Consider the following 25,883-nt stretch of genomic DNA (forward strand, 5'->3'; position numbering starts at 1 on the left):
GACATTGTTATTCCAAAACATGCAGAGGCGGCATGTCACCCAAAACCACAGTTTATTCTATGAACTTTATATTGCTTTTCTGTTATTTAAAGACTGAAGCAAAGTGACATGGATGGAAATATTCTGTTAAAAGAACAAAGTGAGTCAATCACAGCACAGGCAACTAATAATACTTGGGTCTATGCCACACGCTCCAAACACAGGGCTGAGTCCAGGAGTGGCTCTGTTCTGGGTTCTTGTAAAGCAAATGGAAATACTGGGAAGAATCAACACATTTCAATAGAGGAGCCATAAATGCCCTGAAAGCAGAAAGTTGACACAATTTTAAATATAATTCATATATATATATATTTTAAAATCAAACACAATTAAATAGAATATGGTTTAAGTACATGAACACTTGGCTTTAGAGGAATAACAGAGGTGGTACACAGTACCAAAACCCACACACAGCCTTTCTGCTTCATCTGTTGATGAAATGGCGTGCCTCTTGCACAGTCAGGTATTGCAGTGGAAGGAACTCTATTCATTCAAGACTTTCTCAAGGACAGAGGTGATTAATAATTATATATTTATATGTATTTATATATATATATATATATTTTTTTTTTTGCAAAGTCTGAGCAAAAGCAGTTAACACCTAAGAGAACGTTCTTCCCCCAACAGTCCGGGCGGCGAGGCTGTACTGGCAGCGCCCGCCATGGAGTGTGCTTACCACCAGGGTGGCTCCGCTGAAGGCAGTGTGGCCCAGACCCTGAGGCCAATGGAGTGGAACTGCAGCGAGGGGCCTCTCATGACCATGGACGAAGGAGAAAGGCCACGAGCTGCACACTGCCGGCGCAGCAAAGATGGGCGGCGGGGGTCAGAGATGAGGGCCTTTCTCCCCCACCCTTGCCCGCCCACACCCCTGCCCACCACCTGCTTTAAAAAAGTGTACAACTGGGAAAACTGGAGTGACAGTTGTTGCAAATTCCTTTCCTTGTGTGCTGTGAGGGGAGGGATGTCTCCAGAGCACAGAAGTTGGAGAAGCAGGGCCTGATGCTCACAGTGCAGAGGGTGGCCCCTCCGGCAGAGGAGCTGATTTACGTGTACTGCATCCCGGGAGCAATTAAAATGTGAAAATGGCAAACTGCCACCAAAGGGAAGGACAATGTCACAACTTGACCCGTGACCTCTCATCTTCCTTCCAGATGAACACCTGTGTGCAGGCCCTATTCCCAGGAAGGAAAGCCATCTGCCGGCACTGCTCTGCCTGGCTGGGGCCAGGCCGACTCACCTGTTTGTGTAGGAGATGGAGCAAAGCACCCCAGGCATCCGCCTCATGCTGCTGCTGGGGTGGGAGACCGCCACAGCGGCGCATCAAACACCAGCTCCATGCCCACCCGCCTCCCATGGCACCTGGCCCTGAAGATCCCCATGGGCTAAATTCTTCTGTGGATGGGTTATTGCCATTGGAAAACGATTAATCTCTAGTAGTGTAAACAGTGCCCTTTGGTCTCTCTGACTGTCACTGTGCGATCATCTGGGTGGCAGGGCATCTACGAGCCGCTCTCCGTGGTGGAAGTCTGGGATTGTCTGCCCTTCTTTCCTGGGAACGACAGTGAGAAGAAATACAGTGCTGTTTTCATTGGCTGTGGTGAGGAATCCACCAAAGGAAAAAAGTTTTCTTATTTTCCAAAAGCAGATTTCCTTGATCTCAGGTCTGAGTCATATCTGAAAAAAGGAAGGAAAAGACAAAGGTAAGGTACATTTCTACAACCAGGGACACACTACTGTCACAAGGCAGAAGGGGATGCAGCGCTGAGTGAGTGCCTCCCGCATACCAGGTACTGTGCTCCACCTCAGGACCCTACTACAATCACCTCCATTTACAGCAGAGCCAGTGGAAGGCTGAAGATGCCAAGTGGCCCACCCGAAGGTGACGTGATGAGGACTGAGAACCAGACTTGCTTTTTTATCTTTCCTTCTAGATAACTCCGATATTAGAATGAAATATCTACTTTTTGACAAATAATTCTGTTTCTAGGAACTAACTCCACAGCACACTCTTAAGAGGCGACAAAGACTTTCATACACTATTCATTAAAGCATTGTTTTGTGACAGGGAACAATCCCAGACAACCAAATGACCATCTGCTGGGGATTCACGAGATGGAGACAGAGCCATAACATGGAATTCTCCAGAGCTTCTAGCAAGAAAACAGAGACTTGTGATATTCTGGCTGCCTGAGACCGAGCTTCTGAAGCTGAGTCCACCTTCTCACTGCACTGACAAGGAAACAAACATCACAGAAGACATGGTCCTCACTATCTGTGAGATGGGACATACACACACGAAATAAGTCAGTAATGCTGTGAGTTTAAATGCTCAAGTGCTTTCTACAGACAAATGCAGGGCAGCCGATTCAAAGCAGGGAGATATCCACACGGGTTAAGGAGAAGCTGTGACCTCGTCTGTCAGGGCAGGACTTTCACATTCACATAGTCATGGACTGAGAATTACAGGGGATCTGAGGAGATTTTGTCCAACTTCTCTGATCTGCTGATAAGGAAATGAAGGGACCAGAAAGCAGCAACTCGCACAAGGTCACACATACTGACCGAGAATGGACGGTGCTAGGTCTGCTGGCCCAGTGCTTTGACCACACCAATACGCTGCAGGATTGTCATCTCGGCCAACCAAAAAGAAGGCCAAGTAAGGTTAAAAGCAAAGTATACCTGCAGATTTAGACATGAAAAGCACACATGGTAATACAATCTGAACACACAACAATGAAAAGCCTTAAGTTGAAAATCTGCTTTCCAAAATGGTTTCTAAAGAACAGTTTCATACTGTGGAATATTTGATCATCAACATGGTAATGGGGGATCACAGAAACAATCATCTTGCACTTCTTTCTACACCTTTATCTTGCTCTTTGCTATTTTGGGTTTGACTAAGCCGGTGAGGATAAATATAGGTACAAATTATCACCCTTACACAGAAAAGAGGACAGTCTGCAAAAGTGAGCAGAGCTTTGGTCCGAATCAGCTCAGTGAAAAGTTCAAAATTACAACAAGCTCTGATAACAACAGTTCTTAGAGTAAAAAGCTGCAAGGAACGGGTGATGCTGGATCCACATCTCAATTCCTGCCTCCAAACTATGGAGGGTTACAGGGGACATCACGTGAACAGAGGTAGCTTGGGTTCCTAACTCCTGCTAACGTGGGTGACGCAGAGCAGTTTAATGCCATCATCAGGAGTCTGAGCAGAAGTTCTCCTGTCACGTGAAGTTCTCCTGAGTCAACTCAGGTTACAGAATGCAAAGCTAGAAGAACACTGGGAGTCTTTTCTTGAAGAAAACACCAAGGGGCTAAGCGGCTCTCTCCAACTTGCTGGGTTATCTGTGGGGCTCTTGCAGGGACAGCTGGTGAAGCTACAGAAAGACAGGTTGAGGCAAGTCAGAATCTCCTAAGGATTACTGTTGGTGACATCCAGGTAAAGATGGGCAGAGAGATCACACCCATTCTATTCACACCTTCCTAAAACAGTGCTTGAGAGAACCCAAAGTACAAAACCAAATTCACATGAATGGGGAAAGTGAGAGAAGAGGCAACAGCAGTAAAATGGAAGGAAATGGATGCATGTACATGACTGAGCAGACCCCCTCCCCTCAAAGTAACTGATACTCACTTTTATTTCCTTCTTTCTGCTTTCTCTGGGTTTCATTTACTCATTTTCTAGTTTAAGACAGAAGACTGACTTTTCCTCATCTAGTATCAACATTTAATGCTACAAATCTGCCTGTAAGAATGGCTTCAGCAGTTCCCCACAAGCTTGGCCATCCCCCAAGAATGGTGAGGCACTATTTCCAGGGCCCCTGCAGATACCAGCAAGCTGAGAATGCTCGAGCCCCTGACATAGTGTGGGGTGTAGTATTTCCATATAACCCAAACACCTCATCCTGAGTACCTGAAATCACCTCTTGCTTACTTATAATTACCTAATACAATGTAAATACCACATAAATAGTTGCTGGACATGGCAAATCAAGTTCTGCTTTTTGGAGCTTTCTGGAAAATTTTTTTTTAGAAATATATTTTTGATTCATGATTGGCTGAACCATGGATGTGAACCTTTAGATGTGGAGCCCATGAATAGGGAGGGCAGACTCCACTATGCTGTATTTTCAGCCCAAAGCATTTTCTAATTTCCCTTTGGATTTCTTCATTGGCTACTCCTAGCCCCAGGTTCCAGAACTGTCCAGCCTACTGATTTCTAGCAGTTCTTTCCTACAATGGGCATTTTTACCCTACTGTGTAGAGATCAGTACTTGGCCAAGGCCTTGTAAGGACCTCTCTAAATATCTCTGGAGCCTCTTTTCTGTGCAGGCCTTTCTTTTTCCAATACCTTGTCCTATGAGTTCCAGTCACCTTGGGCTCTCTGAACTTCAATTTCTGACTCTTCAACTCAGTTAAGACAGTGAACTCGCTAGGCTTCCTCCTCACTGCACGTTGAAAACTGCTTTGGGGAAGTGAACCAGGTATTACCTCAGTGTTACCCTTCTTGCAGGGGCTACAGCTGTCTACTGCCCGTTGCCTAGTATCTGGAAATAGTCATTTCATTCAGTTAGCCAGTTTTCTGGTTGTTTATCATGAGAGGGCAATTCCTAAAGGCAGGAGCAGAAGTCCCCCTATGTCCTGCACCCTTGTATCTAGATCTAATTCTCTTTTGTTTCATGCAGGCTGGGTCCTTACCTTTGTGGACTTCTCTAACGGCTGATCACACTGGGCCTGCTGCATCACATCACTGACTATCATTTTAGCAATCTTCCAAGCTAGCTCCTCCTGGGCCTAAAAAAGTAATTAAATTGTTGATAACAGTTATTTGCTAGAAGAATCAACAAACATTAGTGTTCTAAACACAACTGCATATACATATCATTTCTATGTATTTGGAAAGAAGCACATTCCTATTTATCACAGGACCCAGGCCACCCTCTGGTTTTGGTATATTTACATATGATTCACTGGCCCCTCAGAGTCAGCTACAGGCTAGCCAACAGCATGACTAGTTTCATGTTAGATGGTTAAAATCAAACATTTTTCTTCTTCCACTCTCGTCTTTCAATATACCTAACTATCCAAAAAAGCAAACCTCTATTTCTGAAAGTGTACCTGACAGTGAGGAAGGAAACGTTTGAGTTCTGTTGTGGCACTGATCACTGATGTCTGCTGACTGATAGGAACCTGACTGCTTGACTGTTTTCCGTGGTCAGAGTCTTTGGACAGAGGACCACCGCCCCCAGGCAACTGTGAGATCTTGGAAGGGCCACCCCTTCCTGTCACCTCTGAGACAAGGAAACAATAAGGTGCCGTGCTGCTTAAGCAAGAAATAAGGAGAGAGAAAGCCTGAAACCTTACTTGGAATAAATGCCCCTGATAAGACAGAATCTTTTTACACTAAAAGTAGAATTTACCTCATCAGTATTTCCTTGCACCCATTTCTTCATAGCTTGAGAGAACATGGATCCTAGTAAACAAAGCCAAAGTTGAATGCAGACCTCATGCATAATTTTGCATTAAAAAAGATTATTAAAAGCCATTTCCCAGTTTTTAAAAGATAAACTTTAAAATTTTTTTAAAAAATCATTTATTTTTGGCTGCGCTGGGCCTTCGTTGCTGCATGGGCTTTTCTCTAGTTGCAGCGAGTGGGGGCTACTCGCTAGTTGTAGCGCTTCTCACTGTGGCGGCTTCTCTTGTTGCAGAGCACGGGGTCTAGGGTATGCGTGCTTCAGTAGTTATGGCACATGGGCTCAACAGTTGTGGCTCCTGGGCTCCAGAGCACAGGCTCAGCAGTTGTGGCACACAGGCTCAGTTGCTCCGCAGCATATGGGGTCTTCCCAAACTAGGGATCAAACCCACGTCTCCTACATTGGCAGGCAGATTCTTTACCACGGAGCTACCAGAGAAGCCCCAAAAGATTTTTTTTTAAAAAGAGAGAGATATACATATATATATATTTTTTGTACAACCTCACTCCCAAATTAAGGCATATAACCATTAACAAAAACTGATTATATTGTTCCCATAAGAGAATATTTAACTTGCAAATATTATGGCTTGAAAAAACTTGGAAAAGCTATTTTAGAGCTTGAGGTTTTTCTTCTGTTCTCAACTAAAGAACTAAAGAAACTATCAACCAGTGTTAAAATTTGCAGTAAACATTCAAAGATCAAATAAAACCAGGACCAGGATCTGGCCTTGAGGGCAGAATCTAGCAATACATCAGGAGGTACAATCCACTGACAGGTGGATGGACATAAATCTTTCAAGACCAGCTCCTCTATAAAAGGGTTTCCAGTGCAGATGCCGCTGCTACATGTTGGATCTCTGGTCTGCGAATTCGCTGGTAAGATCAGCGTTTTAAACAGCCAGGCTCTGTCCAGGCTGTAACAACTTCCTAGGAGACACACAGCCTCTTCACACTGCTACTGCTACTGCTAAGTCACTTCAGTTGTGTCCGACTCTGTGCAGCCCCATAGACAGCAGCCCACCAGGCTCCGCCGTCCCTGGGATTCTCCAGGCAAGAATAGTGGAGTGGGTTGCCATTTCCTTCTCCAATGCAGGAAAGTGAAAAGTGAAAGTGAAGTCGCTCAGTCGTGTCCGACTCTTAGCGACCCCATGGACTGCAGCCCACCAGGCTCCTCCATCCATGGAATTTTCCAGGCAAGAGTACTGGAGTGGGGTGCCATTGCCTTCTCCGACATCTGTACTTAATACGCTGAGGCACCACCGAGGAAGGAGGCTAGCTTCTATTTCCATGAGTTAAACACACAGCTTATCCTTTCATGAATACAAATGGGCTCACATTCTAACTCTGCCTTAAACCAAGTGGCTGGCAGACTGTTTCTCAGGCAAGATCCTGATTAGTTCAATGACTGGGTAGTCTATAGTAAACTGTAGCATTCATGAAAAATACAAAACCTGGACCACTTCCCCTTAATACTTTGTATTACTAGCCAGAAGTCGAAATACTGGTCTTGTTAAACTTTATGGCCAGGCACAGTCAATATTACATGGCCACAACATTACATGTTCTGCCTAAAGTCTCAAACGGCTGCTGAACCCACTGAATTTCTTGGCGCTCAGCTCTTTCTCCAGGCTATTGACAGCCTCTACTTGCTAAGGTGTCCCCCTCTTCTAGCAGCACCTCCCCCGCTCCATAGGAGCTTCTTCAGGATCCCGTTGTTTCCTCACCACTTTCTCTGGGGTATCTCATCCCCTCCTTGGCTTCAACTTCCTTCAAAATGCAAATAACTCAAAAATTTGTTCTTGGGTGTCATACCAATACTTAACTTAAAAATTGTCCTAAGACATTTCAAACTTAACCTGCTCCAAGTCGAGCTCTTCTCTCATATACTCTTTTTTTTGTAGCCTTCATCTCAGACATTAATTTAATCTTCCATTGAAAATCAACATCATAATGTTTTATTTAGAGAACCCATGTTAAAACCTCATCTGCCTTCCTCATTTACTCTCCCCGTGAATCTGTAACCAAATTCCACGGTGGATGTAGTCTCCTGAATTTCCTCTGTAAGTGTTATAAATCTGACCTAATTCCTGCTACCACTACCTACCCTGAAGTCCTCCTTTCCTTCTACCTACGTTACCAGTGAATCCTACTCCCTGAGTAGCCTCTCTGACACCAGACTCTCCCCAACTGCACTTTATTCCCAGACTATGGCAGAAAGAAGCATCTCACTGCACTCTGCTAGAAATCCCTGCGGCCCAGAAGACAGGACCACAGGCTTCCTAAGAAACACATGAGGGCACTCACAGGGCACACACAGCTCCATCTTCCGCCAGTGCACCGCCACTGCAGGGACCACCCGCTCACAACATCCCTTACAATTCCTTCTTGTTATACTTTCTCCTAGATGGTGTGAAGGTGACTATTAAAATTACCTTGCTTGACCTGAAAGTAAGGTTCCCACATTCTCAGAAGCTTCTGAGATACAGCCACCTTAAAATGTGGCCCTTCCTTCTGTGCTCTATCATCAGGGCTTTAAAATCCAAAATAAAACTATAGGTTGGCAAATGACAAACACTCTCTGCAGCTACCCTCGGCAAGGAGAGGAAGGGAGAGGAAGCAGAGCTGAACTGCAAACAACTGCTGTCAGCACAGTATTCTGAGCCATTGTTTCATGCAGATGTGCCTTCTGTAATGGGAAAGCAAGTTCAGTAACTTCTGATTCAGAGACAGAGACTGTGTGGAGACCTGACTACACCAAGCCCCTGGACTCACTCCTGACTATAAACACAAGGTTAAAGACATGATAGCTATTTTGTAAAATAAACAGTTTAAATCTTCAACAACACTTCACTTACAGGCAATGACTAACCTGAGTAAAGGCGCGATACAATGTATAAAAACACCACAAACCTTTTGATTTCTTTACATCAGGTTCAGGCTCAGATTCTCGGATGAACTGACCCAAGTCACTAACTCTTCCAAACGTCATCTTCCTAAATAAGTATGAAAAGAACACAATGTCTAACAGTCCATTTGAAATTAAGAAAAAAAATTAAATTTAAGCATCTTATCTAGATCTAGAGAATGAGAAATACAATTTATACCTATCCATTTTACTTAGAGTGGGACTTATCTCAAAAAGAATTGTCCCCCACAGAAAGCAAACTTTCTCTAACCTATTAATACCAAAACCCAGTTAATACCAATAACCCCTTAATACCAATAACCATCAATGCCAAATAGTAACATAACACACTATGAAATATTTAGCAACAGTTATGAGCTATAATTAACATTATTTATGGAATAGCACAACACAGTTAAGATGAGGTAAATATGTGTAGACTAACATAGAAAAATCTCCAAACTCACTATTAATGAAAGTACAAGACAGAAATGGAGTGTAATTTCAATCACTTAAACATAAGCCAACAAAAAGATACACCATAACGTAACAGTGATTATCCTGAGAAGGGGAGAAAACAGGCACTGGTTTATAATCAAAGGGCACAGAAGCCTTATTTGTAAATTTCATTTTTGGAAGAAGAGATCAATATATTTGTATTAGTTAAACTTATTTAAAAGAAGAAAATTTTGTAATGCCTATATATTATTTCATCTCAGGTAAAGTGGATCTTATTCTAGAAACAGCCTTCCTAATAAGTCAGTTAATATATGGGTGCCAATACACCGACTGCTACAGATTTGTTTGCCTTTAGAAAAACTTCAGGAAGATGCTAGAACCATTAAACTAAAACAAACACTAAAATCTATCTCTAAAGATAGAGGAAAAAAATTATTATTTCTCTCACACAAAGACGACCTTCACAACCCAGATAATCACGATGGTGTGATCACTGACCTAGAGCCAGACATCCTGGAATGTGAAGTCAAGTGGGCCTTAGAAAGCATCACTACAAACAAAGCTAGTGGAGGTGATGGAATTCCAGTTGAGCTATTCCAAATCCTGAACGATGATGCTGTGAAAGTGCTGCACTCAATATGCCAGCAATTTTGGAAAACTCAGCAGTGGCCACAGGACTGGAAAAGGTCAGTTTTCATTTCAATCCCAAAGAAAGGCAATGCCAAAGAATGCTCAAACTACTGCACAATTGCACTCATCTCACACGCTAGTAAAGTAATGCTCAAAATTCTCCAAGCCAGGCTTCAGCAATATGTGAACTGTGAACTTCCTGATGTTCAAGTTGGTTTTAGAAAAGGCAGAGGAACCAGAGATCAAATTGCCAACATCCGCTGGATCATGGAAAAAGCAAGAGAGTTTCAGAAAAACATCTATTTCTGCTTTATTGACTATGCCAAAGCCTTTGACTGTGTGGATCACAATAAACTGTGGAAAATTCTGAAAGAGATGGGAATACCAGACCACCTGATCTGCCTCTTGAGAAATTTGTATGCAGGTCAGGAAGCAACAGTTAGAACTGGACATGGAACAACAGACTGGTTCCAAATAGGAAAAGGAGTTCGTCAAGGCTGTATACTGTCACCGTGTTTATTTAACTTATATGCAGAGTACATCATGAGAAACGCTGGACTGGAAGAAACACAAGCTGGAATCAAGACTGCCGGGAGAAATATCAATAACCTCAGATATGTAGATGACACCACCCTTATGGCAGAAAGTGAAGAGGAACTAAAAAGCCTCTTGATGAAAGTGAAAGTGGAGAGTGAAAAAGTTGGCTTAAAGCTCAACATTCAGAAAATGAAGATCATGGCACCGGTCCCATCACTTCATGGGAAATAGATGGGGAAACAGTGGAAACAGTGTCAGACTTTATTTTTCTGGGCTACAGAAAATCACTACACTGTAAAAATCACTACAGATGGTGACTGCAGCCATGAAATTAAAAGACGCTTACTCCTTGGAAGGAAAGTTATGACCAACCTAGATAGCATATTCAAAAGCAGAGACATTACTTTGCCAACAAAGGTCCATCTAGTCAAGGCTATGGTTTTTCCTGTGGTCATGTATGGATGTGAGAGTTGGACTGTGAAGAAGGCTGAGCGCCGAAGAATTGATGCTTTTGAACTGTGGTGTTGGAGAAGACTCTTGAGAGTCCCTTGGACTGCAAGGAGATCTACCAGTCCACTCTGAAGGAGATCAGCCCTGGGATTTCTTTGGAAGGAATGATGCTAAAGCTGAAACTCCAGTACTTTGGCCACCTCATGTGAAGAGTTGACTCATTGGAAAAGACTGATGATGGGAGGGATTGGGGGCAGGAGGAGAAGGGGACGACAGAGGATGAGATGGCTGGATGGCATCACTGACTCGATGGACCTGAGTCTGAGTGAACTCCGGGGGTTGGTGATGGACAGGGAGGCCTGGTGTGCTGCGATTCATGGTGTCACAAAGAGTCGGACATGACTGAGTGACTGATTTGATCTGATCTGATACATATATTTATTTTACAAATTTAAATTTTATAAATTAACATATATTTATTTTACATACAAGAAACACTATAGAAATAAAACATCTTGCAATTGACAGTCTTTCTTAAGGTCTGAAATAAATGAACCAATCATTCCTTAAGAATAAACAGCATCTTTGGGAATTAACTCATTTAGCATTATTCTCTACCATTTCCTGAAAGAAGAAATAAAGATAGCTACAACACTGACGCAGCTGAAGACTGAGTCGCCAAAATAACCTTCTATTTACTTCAAAGCATTTTCGGGACTCCTTGGTCTCCCAACTATCACTTTACTTTCTGGAAAAAGCAATTAAGCATGTTGAAATCCCCTTTCATGGTACTGCCAGGACTGGGGTGGGGTAATCATCCATGCCTTTACACAGGTTTCTGTGTTTTCAATCCATCTTTAGGGAAGAGGAAGTGATATTATGATTTGATCTGTGGTAAAGATTGAGAAGTGCTGTATCACTGCCTTTCTGTTTTAGGATAAAATAAACAACCAAGTTAACTGCAAAATACAAAGGAATCATTCTATTCCGTTTCCCCAAATACAGCTGGTTCCCCATATCTGCAGGTTCCAGATCTACAGACTCAATCAACGACCGATTGAAAATATTCAGAGAAAAAAAAATCTAGAAAGTTTCAAATAGCAAGACTTGAATTTCCTGTGCACTGGCAACTATTTACACAGCATTTACATTGTATTTACAACTACTTACAAAAAATTGGCGTTCTGTTAGATATTATAAGTAATCAAGAGATGATTTATACGGGTTTAAAATACCAGGCCATTTCATACAAGGCACTCGAGCATCCTCAGACTCTGGTGTCTGAGGGGGTCCTGCAATCCCCTTCAGTTACTGACGGCCAATGGTACAGTATGTACCAATGGACAATGGTATAGTCCATGATAAATGCTTCAGCGTCTTTGTAGTTTAAAACAGAGACTTCAAAATAGCTAACATAGGAATCAAATGAAACATGGACAAGACAGCCTAGCACACATTATGTAAACATGACATGCATCAGTGTCATACACAGCGGTGGAATGAGGATGGCAATGGAATCCACTGAGCGCTCACTGCTATCAGGCAATATTTTCAATGCTTTTCACGTACTATCTCATTTAACCCCCTCACCAACCCAACGAAGCAGGACTCATTCTCGTTTCACAGATGAAAAACTGGAGAGCATTAGGCAGCTTGCCATCAGCAGTTGAGCCAAGATTAAGCCCAGGAAGTCACTCCTGAGCCTTCACCCTCAATTGCACTCTACTGCACTACATGTAAAAGGGGAGGGCATAGATGAGACAGTGGAAACAACTTTACATTTTAAATTAAAAAAAATTTTTTAAAAAGATGCTTACCCTGCATATGTCCGTTGATACAAAGATTCTGGATCCAGACTTGCAGCATCTACAATTATCGCTTCATCAAAATTTTTCAGAATCTTAACACTGGCTTTTTTCACACTGGACTACAACAGAAATTGTGAAATTAGTGTATGTTATTCAGGAGTCCAGTCAGTCCTGGGTTTGGAATGACAGATTTATACAATATCTTCAGTGTTTAAAACACACACACTTTCCACTAAATCCTGTCACGAATGAGATGCTTAAAAGCAATGATCCTAAGACTCAAACATAAGTGCAGGAGCTAAGCACAATACCGATGCATATGACGTGTGCATCCGTAGGCCACATGTGTTTTCCCTAAGGAATCGAGTTCCAGCAACTGAGCTTATGTTCTCAACTGTGTAAAGCTCCTTTCTTTCATGCAGATGTATCTTGGCTGATAAATCTAAAGTCCAACTTTCATGGGATCAAAATGAATGCTTTTGATTCTTAGTGTGGCCATGTGACAAAACAGATGGAGGAAACTTGCTAAGATGATAGTATTTTACCTCCCACTCCTCATGCCCACAAAGAAAGCAAGAGAGAACTGGTACTTCTATGAAATAGAGGCATGGGTTGACCCAGTGACTCCACTTCTAAAATTCAATCATAAATAATTTATACAAAATGACTTATACACAAGATTATTTGTTGCAGCATTGTTTAAAGTAACAACAGATTGATCTGTGGAGTTAAAGTCCTCCTTCCCTATCAGAATCCTGACTAGCTTCTTCGTAGACATGGACAAGCTAATCCTAAAATTCATATGGAACTGCAAGAGACCTCAAACCATCAAAACAATCTTGAGAAAGAAGAACTAAGTTGGAGGACTCTGGTTTCCCAATTTCACAACTTATTACAAAGGAACAGTAATCAAGACTGAGTTAAACAGTCATCATTTGACCCAGCCATCCTACTCCTAGGTATGTACACCAGAGAAATGAAAACATACATCCACACAAAAGCTGTACAGCAGCGTGATTCCTAACAGCCAAAACAATAACCCCGACGTCCACAAGCTGAGGAGTGAACAAAACGTGGTGTCTCTACGATGGAGCGGCACTTGGCCATAAGAAGAACAAAGTTCTAACACATGCTAAAACCACAGATGAACCTCGAAAAAGAAGCCAGCCACAAAGACAACGTATCACAAGGTTCCACTTACATGAGACATCTGGAACAGGCAAATCTATAGGGACAGAAAGTCAACTAGCAGTCACCTAGGGCTGGAGGAACGAGGACTTGGAGGGCAAGAGTTAAAGGGTACAGGCCTCCTTTCTTGGGTGAAAAAATGTTCTATAACTAATTGTGGTCAGAGTTAAGCAACTCTATAAATATACTACAAAACCACTGAATTATACAGTGTAAATGGATAAACTGTACAGTATGTGAAGTATATCTCAATAAGGTTGTACAAAAAAAGAAAGAAAAGAGGAGGACAGTGGCAGGAAGGGGACAAGAGTGTCTGACAACCTGGTAAGGTGCTCTCTTTCTTGATCTAGATGCTGGTCACATGGGTTAGGTTTGCTTATCTAAATTCTTCGAGCTCTACATGATTATGAAATGTAGACTCTTCTGTAACATATTATTATACTTCAACCAAAAATGTAAAAATACTTTTTATGGTTAGCACCTAGACCTTTGTGTCTAAACAAAAACAGCATTCTACTGGCTTGGCAAAAAAGTTAATTCGGGTTTGTCAATCGTCAGAAAGATTTTGGTCAGAATATCTAGTAAGTAGGCTAATTTTATCTCTCCTTGTTTCTTCCACAACCTAAAGCATATAAACGGGGTCTATAATGCTAGAATCTGAGTGAAAAGATCCTAATGGCTGGGCACACGGGTTACTACCTGAGAGGTGGCGCTGTCGGCAGCCCCAGGGTGGGAGTCGTCAGGAGGACCCATAGAGCCTGGAGCCATCAGCGAGCCACTCCCTCCCAGGAACTCGTCTCCTCGAACCGAGTGGATGAGATCGTTCAAGTATTTATAATACAGATTGCTGGACAAAAAGCCAGGCAAAAAGACCTGAAAGAGAAGACACCTTGTTAATGCTACCAGTTTATAGGCCCCCCCTGGAAAACTAGCCGTGAAACTACTGAATCTGGACTTCCTAGTGACCAGGGAGCGAATGTAATTTGAAATTAGATTTTTCTGGTTTGTTACAAATACTGAAGTCTTCGTGTATATGTTGATTTTGACTTCTGGACGTATTTCTTTAAGATAATTTACCAGGAGTGTGACTACTGAGTTCAACTCATGAAAACTTCAGCTTTGATAAATCCTAAGGATAATCACTAGCAGTATTATCAAGGCATCTATTCTGACACAGGCTTTCCAACACTGGCATCTGTTTTTTCATATCACCGTTATATAAACATCTAATGTACACAGATGTTTACGTTTGCATTTAAAAATTATTAATGATCCTAAGCTCCCATTATTATTACTGGCATTTCCTATGTTCAACTTTTCCTTTACTGTATTCAGCACAACTATAAATATTGATGTCTGTGTTTCACATATGCCTTCCTCCTAGACAGAGCTGCAGGAGGACAGAAACCATGTTTTTTCTTCTGTTTACCCCTGTAACAACATCCAGCATAGAAATACTCGAAGTATTAGTGAAGAAGGCACACGTTGTTCTCCCCATTTACCTACTTGATAGTACTGTATGTACTCTGATACTCTATTTTTCTCTTTTATTATCCAGAAAGTTTACATTCTTTGTATGATATAGATCTTGAAGTTTCCCTGTAAGATTAGACAATGTTTATTTTAATCATGAAAAAATGATCAGCCCTGGACAAGAGCTATCCAGTTTCCCAGCAGCACCCTGCCACACTCCTGACACTCAGGTTTGAGGGGTGGTCATGCAGCAGTGTAATTAATCCCTTTCCACCTGATGCACCAGCCAGACAGGAGAGGAACCACCTCATGGGCTTATCCTGGGCTCTGTGCCATTCCCAGTAAAAACTGCTCTAGTTCATCAGAGAATAACTGAGGCATAAGTTCCAACTCTTTATCAATAATAAGCAGCTATTAGCACTTACCTTGTAAGTGACACCGATACAAAAAACTAACATTCCAACCCTGTTGGAGGGTTTGGTGAAAAATTTGGATCATCCCTAAGCTAACTTTGCTCAGTACTATCAGTTATCTAAAAGCTATAATACAGTAATAACAGCAGTTAACATTCTTTAACGCTTACGATGTGTCAGGGGCTACGTTACTAGTAAGCACTCTACATGTCTTACCTCACTTTCATCCTCAAAACACTTCTGAGGTTAAGTACCTGTATGAGCCCCACCTCAGAGAGGAGGAAAATGGCATTAAAGGACTTCGGGAGCTGCCTGGGTCCCTCGGCCTATAGGGTTGAGATTAATACACACCAAGCCAGACTCAAAGCCTTTGCTCTTAATCATCATCGCACTATTTCAGTTGTCTACTATTGTGTTTCTCCGCATTTCATTTTCTGACTTACACCAGGAAAAACTTACTATAGTTTAACACTTCTGGGGTTTTGGTTACCTTCTCCATGGTCGTCCAGGCCTGACGTAATGGAGTTGTGAAACAGTTAGGGAGTGGCCCACCTTCCCGGCAGATGTTGGATTCAATTTCTAGTCGCACAACATCGTCGAACCCAAGAGGGTGTGTGGCCTGGAGGGAGAAGTACCTATAGCAGAAAGACGGCCAAAGTCAACCCATATCCCAGCAACCACAGTGCCTTCTGGCACCGACTCCAGAGACCCTCCTACGAGGCTCATGCAGACCTAGGCCTACAGAGCTGGGTGGAGGGCAGCCCTGCAGCGACCTTTCCTCCCACCACATCTGAGCATTCTGCGGCTTCCAGCTCCTCTTTACAACAAAAATACAGAAAGGCTAATGAAACAGGATATTAGGGAAAAAAGGAAAAGCGGAAGAGTAGGAACGGGTAAAGTCAAATTTGGCATAATGACCTTGATAAAACAATAGTGCTGGTGGGCGTCTTCATTTGAAGACGGCTCCCGGTTTGGACTCGGGACCCAGGGCAGACGGCGCCCCTGCGAGGGGTGCACTGAGCTCCGCCAGGTCCTCACTGCGGCCACTCTTCTGCTCCAGCACAGAAAACCCCGCTTTCTCGTTATCAGTATTTTCTTAACAAAAAGTGAGCTTCCTCCCACCTTGCAACAAGTAAGTTGGCAAATATTCCTCCATGCTTTTAATTGTGGGACAAGACATAACAAAAATTTCTTTTGGCCACACTATGTGGCTTGCGGGATCTTAGATCTTAGACCTGGGCTTGAACCTAGGCCCCAGATTCAATCCCTGAAATCGCAGAATTCTAACCACTGGATCATGAGGGAACTACCCCGAATTTCTAAACGTATACATCGGCCATGTTAATGTCCATATAACAATGTTTCTTGTACAGTATTTTCCCACAAATATATTATACTAAAATAAACACTGGACAAACATTAGAACCGCATCCAAGTCCTGTCACTAATCTGTCCTGTGACTTTGAGACATTCATCACCCGTGTGGGCCCTGGTGTTCTCATCAGCAAACTGGGAAAATCAGACCAGACTCTCACCGGGCTATTCATCAGGATCACCAGATGTCTTTACAGAGAAAGATTCCTGGGTCATACTTCAAACCCGCCGAGTCAGAATATCTTCCACCAGAGGGCAGGAAATCTATTTTTGGCAAGTTCCTAGGTGACACTTGCACTGACAGGAGCACGAGCATGCCTGGCACGCGGAAACCCCTGACCCAGATGCTCTCAGCTCTCTGCCAACCCTAAGGTCCCAGTGATTTTTTCTTTACCCTCAAGCTGTCTTCTTAGCAAGTGCTTGTGGACACAAACATCACACTGCTTTTCTTCACAGAAGGAGAAAAGTTGGATGAAAATGAGGAGCAGACACAGTTTCCAATTCCATTCCCTGTCAGACTGTGCTGCCATCTCATCTTCAGGGAAAGCTAATGAAAAAGTGCTCTCTGCTAAGCGGTCAGTCTGGCTGAGTAGCCACTGAGCCCTCTACAATATATTCCTGTTGGTTTCATCTTCTTTCATGTCCCAACCCAAGTTTTCAATCACCCAAAGCGCCAATGAGTCTGCTCATGCCGGTGCCTCCTCCAAGAACATTCTTTCCCACCTTCTTTGGCGACAGAATCCAATTCACTCTTCAGGATGCAATCAAATCTTCCTTCTGTGAAGCCCTCAGTGACCTCCACGCTCCCCACACACCCCGCTTTCCCACCAGCACCTTGTGTTCTAGGAACCCCCACTTTGCACACACCAGTAAGCAGCTCCTCCGTGGCTCCCTGCGAGCTCCCTGATGGCAGAGACCCAGGTGACCCACCTTTACTACCCAAGAGCACATGAAACGCTCAGTATCTGCTAAGTGCCGAAGTCCTCCACCACCTGACTCACTTGTCGTATAAGATCATGGCGTCATTCTGCGCCTCCTGTCCGTCATACTGCCCTTTTTTGGCAGCGAGCTGAGACTGGAAGTTGTCTGCTGCCAACCAGAATTGTAGGATATTCACTGCGTCCTCTTTCTCCATGTACTGGGAAGTAAACATACAAAAGAGGAAAATCAGACTGAAAATCTGTAAACAGATTTCTCTCACCATTTCTCATCTATATATAAACACCAACTATTAAAATACAGGACACCAAGAGAAGAAATCCCCACAAAACCACCCACTCCCCAAAGATCCACTTGCTCAGTTAATGCCAGTCAGCAACTTACAGTCATTTGAGATTGAAAAATATTAAAATATTGTTTTAGGGGGGAAAAAAACCAAGAAACAAACCCCCCCGCCAATCAAAACAAACAAACAACTCTAAGCAACAACAGAAACTCTACCACCACACAGCTGAAAGCAAATTTCAGTGAACAGGAGTTAAAATTAAAGGTGGATTAGTGGTTCCTTGCTGCCAAGCATACAAAAAATAAACCAATTGGACCCAATCTCGAACACCTGATTGTTTCCACCATTCCACACAGCCACAGCAACCTGAACAAATGCTCAATTAAACTTAAGGTAAAGAGAGGGGGTGAGAACTTGAATCAGCTAAGTAACTGTACCCTGGTGAGGAGGTAGGATGCAGGTATGGGTCTAAGTGACCACTCTGTGAGACTAGGAACCCTCTACCCCGACTTCAAAGTCACTTGCTTTGCAACAATTTCATTAGCTGAAGCCTAACGCACCCCATCACACTAAACTGCATGCCTCAAGGAGATGAGTTTACTCACTGCTCCTTGCAAATGCTTCACTGGGTAATCCTATCACATGGCTCAAGTAAAATGATGACACAGCAGAAAAAAATTCACTACTTTCCCTTCTCTCTTCTTAAGTCTGGTCTGCAAACATTTATGCATTGAAATCAAGTATCAAATTCTGTGGTTTTAAAACAGCTCTAAGTAGTTAAAAATCTGCATTCTTTTATAAGCAGTTTAATTAGGTTTTTCAAAATTATAGTTATTTTACACTGAATTTTCAAGTTCTCTTTAATGCCATTCAAGTATTCTTGCCATTAGATACAACACAGTAATCGAGGTATTTAAACCCAACTGATGTGTTTACAAATAACTTGTCTCCTCTATGTTATTTTCCACAGGCAGGGCCCCAGCATTTACAGCTTAGAGGCTGGAATCTAACAGAGTGTGAAAGGAAATGCAGAATTTACCTCTGAGAAATAAAAGAGGGCTGACTCACAGAAGAGAATGTCAGCCAGGTAAACAGTTCCACTGGTCAGCACTTCAATCTGGTATTTACAGAAATGGTGACTTCGTAGAAACTCACTAAAGTGCCTGCATGTGGACAAAAAGGTAAAATTTGAGGGACCAACCGAGGAAAGAGCTCTGCTGGGAAGCACACACTCTTTCCGCGCTGTGCCCGCTGTGCCTCACAGCCTGGGTCAGCACACCCTCCCTTCCCACGGTGTCTCCCTGACTCCTCTCCCTGCAGCAACCTCTCCCCTCTCTTACTGGCTTGCAGCTCCCCTCTAGCATTGAACACATGCTACCTCCTACTGCAGTAACCAAGCAACATGCCCTGTTACTCTCAGGCTGTAATCTCCTTCAGCAGGTACTACAGCTAACTGTGCGCAGCACCCTTTCCACAAATCTTAAATTAAAGAATGAATACGGAGATTTTTTTGAGGGCATGTGGATTTAGTGCTACGGCATCCATTAAGGTTACAGCATGTACTAACAATCAGGATATCCACCTGAAGACACATGTTGTTTAAGCAGATACACTACAGTCACAATCTCCCCCAGTGACTTCAGAATTAAAAACAAATTCTTTTAACTTAAGAAATATCAAAATTAAAAATACAAATCTGTTTTACTTTTACTAGGATTTACATAATTTGTATTTAAAAGAAACCATTGCCCAAGATAGTTTGAGAGGATGCCTATAAGATCCTGTAAACATTCAAAGTATTTAAACCCTCAAAGATAACTTGGTTTTCTCCTGAGACTGAACCGAAATTCCCAAGACCATAGAATGTGGGTGTGTGAAACCGACGTACTCGTGCTCCATTGCACTGAAGACTATGGACTGTGCAGAAACGAAACAGTTGGGATCCACCTGCCCGTCTTCTCCACAAATCTTTGCTGTAAAAGAAATGGTAAATAACTTTTTCTCTAAATCCAAACTATACACATCTGCAAATCAAAGCAGGCAATAACTGTAAAGGCATCAAGATTAGCAGGTTTTAATGCAATTAAAAGAAAATACAGGTAAACAGCTGATCATGAGGTAAGGAATGTCTTTCTAAGCATACATGCAAAAGCAAAAATCAAAAGATTCAATATGAAATTAATTTCTTTAAAACACTCCTAAAACAAAAGGGCAGACTGAGAGAAAAGAGTTGCAGCATATATGACAGTTTAAGAATGATAGATTATTTTCATTCATGTATTAAGAGCTCTTACAAACTTACAAGAAAGTCTCAAAAGAAAAATGAACAAAGGACAGGAAAAGAAAATTCACTGAAGGACAAATATAAAATGGCCAATTAAAAACATATGCATGCTCACTAGTAACCAAGGAAATATAATAATGGATTACAATAATGAAGCACATCACCTTTTGTCTAGTAAACTGGCACAAAATCGTTTTAACAATCCATTTGCTTAACTGTTTAATGATACACACACTTGAGCACGGACATGGGAAAACTGACCCTTGTGTTAGTGGGCATATAAACTGATGTATTTAACTGGGCATATAAACTGGCAGTTTCTAGCACAAGCTTTAAAAATGAACATATCCCCATTTCTCAAAATATGAACATACCCTTTCAATCAGCAATTCTATTTCTAGGATGGTAACCTAAGGAACTATAGATTTATGAAAAATAGTTACCTCTTTATCAAAAGCTCTCTCCTTTTCTCAGCTACCCCAGACAGGTTAGTTATCAATTGGTACAAACACCTAAAGGAATTGCTAGCGAACGATTTCCAACATTCTAATCTGTTCAGACACCTAACAGTTATCATTAGGCACAGGTGGTCTTGGGAAGTCTAGAAGATGGTAGCAACAAATTTTCACATAGAAACAACATAGAAAACCCCAAATTCCATGACGACACTTGGAATGAAACTGGTTGAAAATTCCAAAATACAAGCAGATGGGGACAAGCCACCAACAGCCACAAGGCCCGTGTGTTACAGGCGTCTGTGTGGGAGAGGAAAAGGGAAACACATGGACAGCACCTGTTAGCCTGACACAGACAGAAGGTATGCACTGGGAGTGGGGCGACTGACAGAAGCAGCTTAGCTGAGACCAGGAGGGGATCTGCTATTCCCAAATAATGAGTAAAGACCCAGAGAGCCCCACGCTGGGAAGAACCTGCTTGGAGAGGAATAACAGGCTATACTTCATAAATCAAAACACTTAATTTTTGCAATCAAAAACTCAGTTTTTGCAATCAAAAACTGAGTAATGGGACTTAATAGGAATATCAGTTTAGTTCAGTTCAAACGCTCAGTCTTGTCCAACTCTTTGCGACCCTATGTATCGCAGCATGCCAGGCCTCCCTGTCCATCACCAACTCCCTGAGTTCACTCAGACTCACGTCCATTGAGTCAGTGATGCCATCCAGCCATCTTATCCTCTGTCGTCCCCTTCTCCTCCTGCCCCCAATCCCTCCCAACATCAGAGTCTTTTCCAATGAGTCAACTCTTCGCAGGAGGTGGCCAAAGTATTGAAGTTTCAGCTTCATCATCATTCCTTCCAAAGAAATCCCAGGGCTGATCTTCAGAATGGACTGGTTGGATCTCCCTGCAGTCCAAGGGACTCTCAAGAGTCTTCTCCAACACCACAGTTTAAAAGCACTTCGGCGCTCAGCTTTCTTCACAGTCCAACTCTCACATCCATACATGACCACTGGAAAAACCATAGCCTTGACTAGACGGACCTTTGTTGGCAAAGTAATATCTCTGCTTTTGAATATGCTATCTAGGTTGGTCATAACTTTTCTTCCAAGGAGTAAGCAACTTTTAATTTCATGGCTGCAGTCACCATCTGCAGTGATTTTGGAGCCCAAAAATATTATTTGCAACCCCGTGAATCACAGCACGCCAGGCCTGACACTGTTTCCACTGTTTCCCCATCTATTTCCCATGAAGTGATGGGACCACATGCCATGATCTTCGTTTTCTGATAATAAATATCTATTCAATGTATAATGAACCACTTCTATCTTGACTATAGGCATACGAGGTCTTTCTGATACAACATAGTAAAAGCTTTCAAAACATTTAAAAAATTACGACAGAAAAATTTATATACCTATGCATGATGGAAAAAAGAAACAATTTTCAGAAGTGCTGTTTGTTTGCCCTTACTACTGTGAAGCACTTTGATTTTTCTAGTCTTTTTTTGCAAGGGAGGTGGGGATGGTGGCGAAGACCTAAGAGGAGACTGGTCCTAATCTGCAGCATGAAAAACACTGCCAAATAGCCTACCAGGTAGGGTCTGGTTTCAAAGCCTAACTCTGCCATGTCTGAGCCTTATCGAGGGCAAATGTTATAGACAGCAGGTGTGCACTGGGAGCTGTTACCTTCTCTGTGGTTCCTCACTTATAAAATAATAACTGTATTTATGCTAAAACGTTCTTTAGAAGATTATATGAGTTTGTCCAGGGGAAGTGCTTAGAATATTGTCTGGGACACAGTAAGTACTCAAGTAAACATGTGCTACTATTTTTCAAGTCAAAAACTAATAATAATGAATAAGAGGGAAACTTTTTAAGTGAGCAACAGTCAGATATAATAAAGTACACTGAAAACAAGACACGGAAGGGAGATGCTGAATTTCATATTCATGAAGAATTCTCTTAATAACCAAAAAGAGGCTTTCTTTTTTTTGGCCATAGCTTCAAGCACTGCTTACCTATGATGTCATTTCTCATTGCTTCTGTAATTGGTATCGGTTTAGCAGCATCTGGAGATATGTATTTGGTAAAAGTATTCACTGCATCTTGCTCTATACCTGCAAGGGAAGACAGGGACAATTTCAAAACCAAAAAGCAACTTGCACCAGTAACAGAACATATTCACCAACAGCAGGGCTTTGCTGTGGACCCAAGCACACACACAAATACAGAGATAGTTTATTACAAATAAATATATTTATAAATAAACTTAGGACAAAACAAGCCTCTATCACAAAGTTGCTTTTACACCCTTTGGTTGGTGGAGCAGAGGAGTTATGAGGAAGCCCCCTGCCCTCCCCACAGCTAACAAGCTCACAAGAAACAGCAAATACTTATTCTCACACACCCTCTTTCCGTATCTCCTCTCCAAAGTTGGAACCTGAAGGATTTACACAGCGAGGGCTCAAGTTATTTACAAATCCATGTTGAAAATATTTTACCAAATTTCACATTCACGAATACATTCATCTGACCTTCAACAACCCTGGAAGGTTAAAATAGTGAATCTCAAACTTTCTGTCTTGGGACTTTGAAATCTTAAAAATTACTGAGCTTCCATTTATCTGAGTTTTACCTATAGATAGTAAGGTATTGAAAATTAAGATGAAAAATTATCCAGTTTAAATGAACAATATTAAATCTGTTAAAAGTTAACATAAACACCATTTTTTAAAAATAACTATTTTCCAAACTGAAAAAATAAGAGGATGCCATTTTACATTTTTGCAACTCTATTTTTCTTGATAGAAAACTGTTAAGATTCTTATATCTGCTTTGGCATTCAATCTGTTGTGCTTTTTTATTTGGGTCAAATATATATAGTGCTATCAGGATATGAGAAGAAATGTATGTATATTATATATATTAGTGTATGTGTGTATGTGTGTATATATATACACAGTGTGTGTGTGTGTGTGTGTGTGTGTGTGTGTTGTTGTTGTTGTGTTAGTTGTGCAGTTATGACCCTATGGACTGTAGCCTGCCAGGCTCCTCTGTCCACGGGATTCTACAGGCAAGAATAGTGGAGTAGGTTGCTACTTCTTTCTCCAGGGGATCATCCCAATCCAGGTCTCCTGCATTGCAGGCAGATGCTTTACCATCCAAGCCACAAGGGAAGGCTACGTGTATACATGTGTGTATGTACAGTTTCTGTCCTGGTTCCTGGCACAGAGTTCCTAAAACCCTTGCAGCTTCCTGAGTTACAGTAGGGCCAGAGGAGCATCATTTGTTAATCATAATAAAGCTCTTTCAAGCACAGGAAAAGTTTATGGACACCAAGTGACTTGTGCAGAGGGAGCTGGTTGCCAGAGAAGGAACCAGAACTCCAGCCCCACTCTCCAACCTCCAGGGAGGGTGGAGGGGGTTGTGGACCATCAAGCCAATCACCAACAGCTAATGATTTAATCAATCGTGCCTACGTGATGACACCATAAAACCCTAAATGAAGCAGCTCAGAGAGCTTCTGGGTTCATGAATGTGTCCATGTGCCAGAGGGGAGATCGCCCCAACCCCACAGAGACAGAAGCTCCTGCACTTGGGATCCTTCTGGACTTCACCCCGTGGACCTCTTCATCTGGAAGCTCATTTCCCTCCTTTATAATATCCTTTTACATCACTAAACATATATAACGTGTTTCCCTAAGTTCTTTGAGCCTTGACAGCAAATTACCGAAAGAGGAAGAGGTAGTGGGAATCTGACCTGCAACCCATGACCGGCATCTGAAGTGGGGGACACTGCTGTGCAACTGAGCCTTTAACCTGCAGGGTCAGTACTAATTCCAGGTAGTGTGAGAATGAACACTAGGTTACAATCCAATGAGACAGGAGAACTGCTTAATTTTGGACAGACATTGCTTTGCTCTGAACAGATAAATGGTTTTCTTTATATCAAGAATATCTGGCCTCAGAGCTGTGAAAAGGAGTATTTTAATAGCTTTCTGAAATAACTGTGGTTATATTCTTCTTTGATCCTCCTTTTGCGTACTCAGTCATAACCCCAAGGACTGTGGCCCACCAGGCTCTTCTGTCCATGGGATTTTCCAGGCAAGAATACTGGGTGGGTTGCCATTTCCTCCTTTAGAGGGATCTTCTGGACTCAGGGATTGAACCCATGTCTCCTGTATTGGCAGGCAGATTCTTTACCACTGCACCACCTGGGAAGCATTCTTCTTTGATACTATATCCAAAACTTGAAAAGTGGTAGTTTCTTAAAAGTTAATCAGAATGTAGAATCAGAAACCAAATTAATAAACTGGTTATAATCTGTTACATTAGAATCTACTGGTCTATGTACCATGTTTAACGAGTTTTTTTTTAACTAATGAGTGCTTTTATAGTCTCATATATTTTCAAATATTTAAAAAAATATTGGTTCACTAACTTATGAAGATCTTACAAATGTTGATAAATTGCATCATATAGTATAAAAAAAGAAATCACATCATTATTAATATCACCAATGATCTTTTCAGAACACTCTTTAAACCTGTCAAAGCATGTGGTAGTGAACGGAAGTTTTCCAAATTCGAAGTTTCACTTGAAAACTTACATTTTATCACTGGGCAACAACACTGCCAGCTGTTTTCCATGAAATGACAACTCATTTTACATGGCCAGAATTACTAATAACAAAACTGGACAAAAGCAGTGTAAGAAGACTACAGACCAATATCCATCATAAACACAGGTGCAAAAATGCTCGACAAAATATTAGAAAATCAAGTCCAGCAGCATAAACAGACTAATACACCACAAGCAAATGAGGCTTACTCTGGGAATGCACGCTTATTCAGTATTTTTTTTTTTTAATCGATATAATCCCTCAGACAAAAGAAGGAAAACCACATGGTCATATTAAATGACAGAAAAAACATTTGAGAAAATTCAACACCATTCATGATTTAAACAATTATCTGTAATCTTTTAAACAACTCTCAGTAAACTTTTAAGAGAAGGGCGCTTTATCAACCTGATAAAGGGCATTTACAAAATCCCATAGCTAACCTCACACTTTATGATGAAAGCCTGAGTGCTTTCTAAGATCAGGGAGAAGACAAGAATCTCAGGCAATCTACACAAAAGCTCTAAAAAATAACAAGTGAGTAA

General features: G+C 41.9%; 1 protein-coding gene across 7 annotated transcripts in view; it reads right to left on the minus strand.

Moving 5' to 3' along the window:
• Positions 1-322: 322 nt before the first annotated feature.
• Positions 323-25,883, minus strand: part of AKAP10 (A-kinase anchoring protein 10) — a 42,012-nt gene continuing 16,451 nt past the window's right edge. For 2 of the 7 annotated variants that reach the window (XM_086358619.1, XM_086358616.1), the window contains 12 exons: positions 22,736-22,834; positions 19,866-19,950; positions 19,017-19,140; positions 17,754-17,890; positions 15,869-16,013; positions 14,192-14,365; positions 12,314-12,423; positions 8,426-8,508; positions 5,460-5,512; positions 4,738-4,833; positions 2,602-2,718; positions 323-1,713 (listed from right to left, as the gene is read on the minus strand). In XM_086358619.1, the coding sequence (XP_086214745.1) occupies positions 2,617-2,718; positions 4,738-4,833; positions 5,460-5,512; positions 8,426-8,508; positions 12,314-12,423; positions 14,192-14,365; positions 15,869-16,013; positions 17,754-17,890; positions 19,017-19,140; positions 19,866-19,950; positions 22,736-22,834 (1,208 nt within the window). In that variant the 3' untranslated portion in view covers positions 323-1,713; positions 2,602-2,616. Of the gene's footprint in view, positions 1,714-2,601; positions 2,719-4,737; positions 4,834-5,459; positions 5,942-8,425; positions 8,509-12,313; positions 12,424-14,191; positions 14,366-15,868; positions 16,014-17,753; positions 17,891-19,016; positions 19,141-19,865; positions 19,951-22,735; positions 22,835-25,883 lie in introns of those variants that run through there. The other 5 variants (XM_086358620.1, XM_086358617.1, XR_015147829.1 and 2 more) reach the window with 4 other exon arrangements.

Source organism: Bos grunniens, chromosome 19 (genome assembly GCF_055505025.1).
Source record: "Bos grunniens cultivar Pamir isolate PY7600 chromosome 19, Bosgru_T2T1.0, whole genome shotgun sequence".
Classification (NCBI taxonomy): Eukaryota; Metazoa; Chordata; class Mammalia; order Artiodactyla; family Bovidae; genus Bos; species Bos grunniens.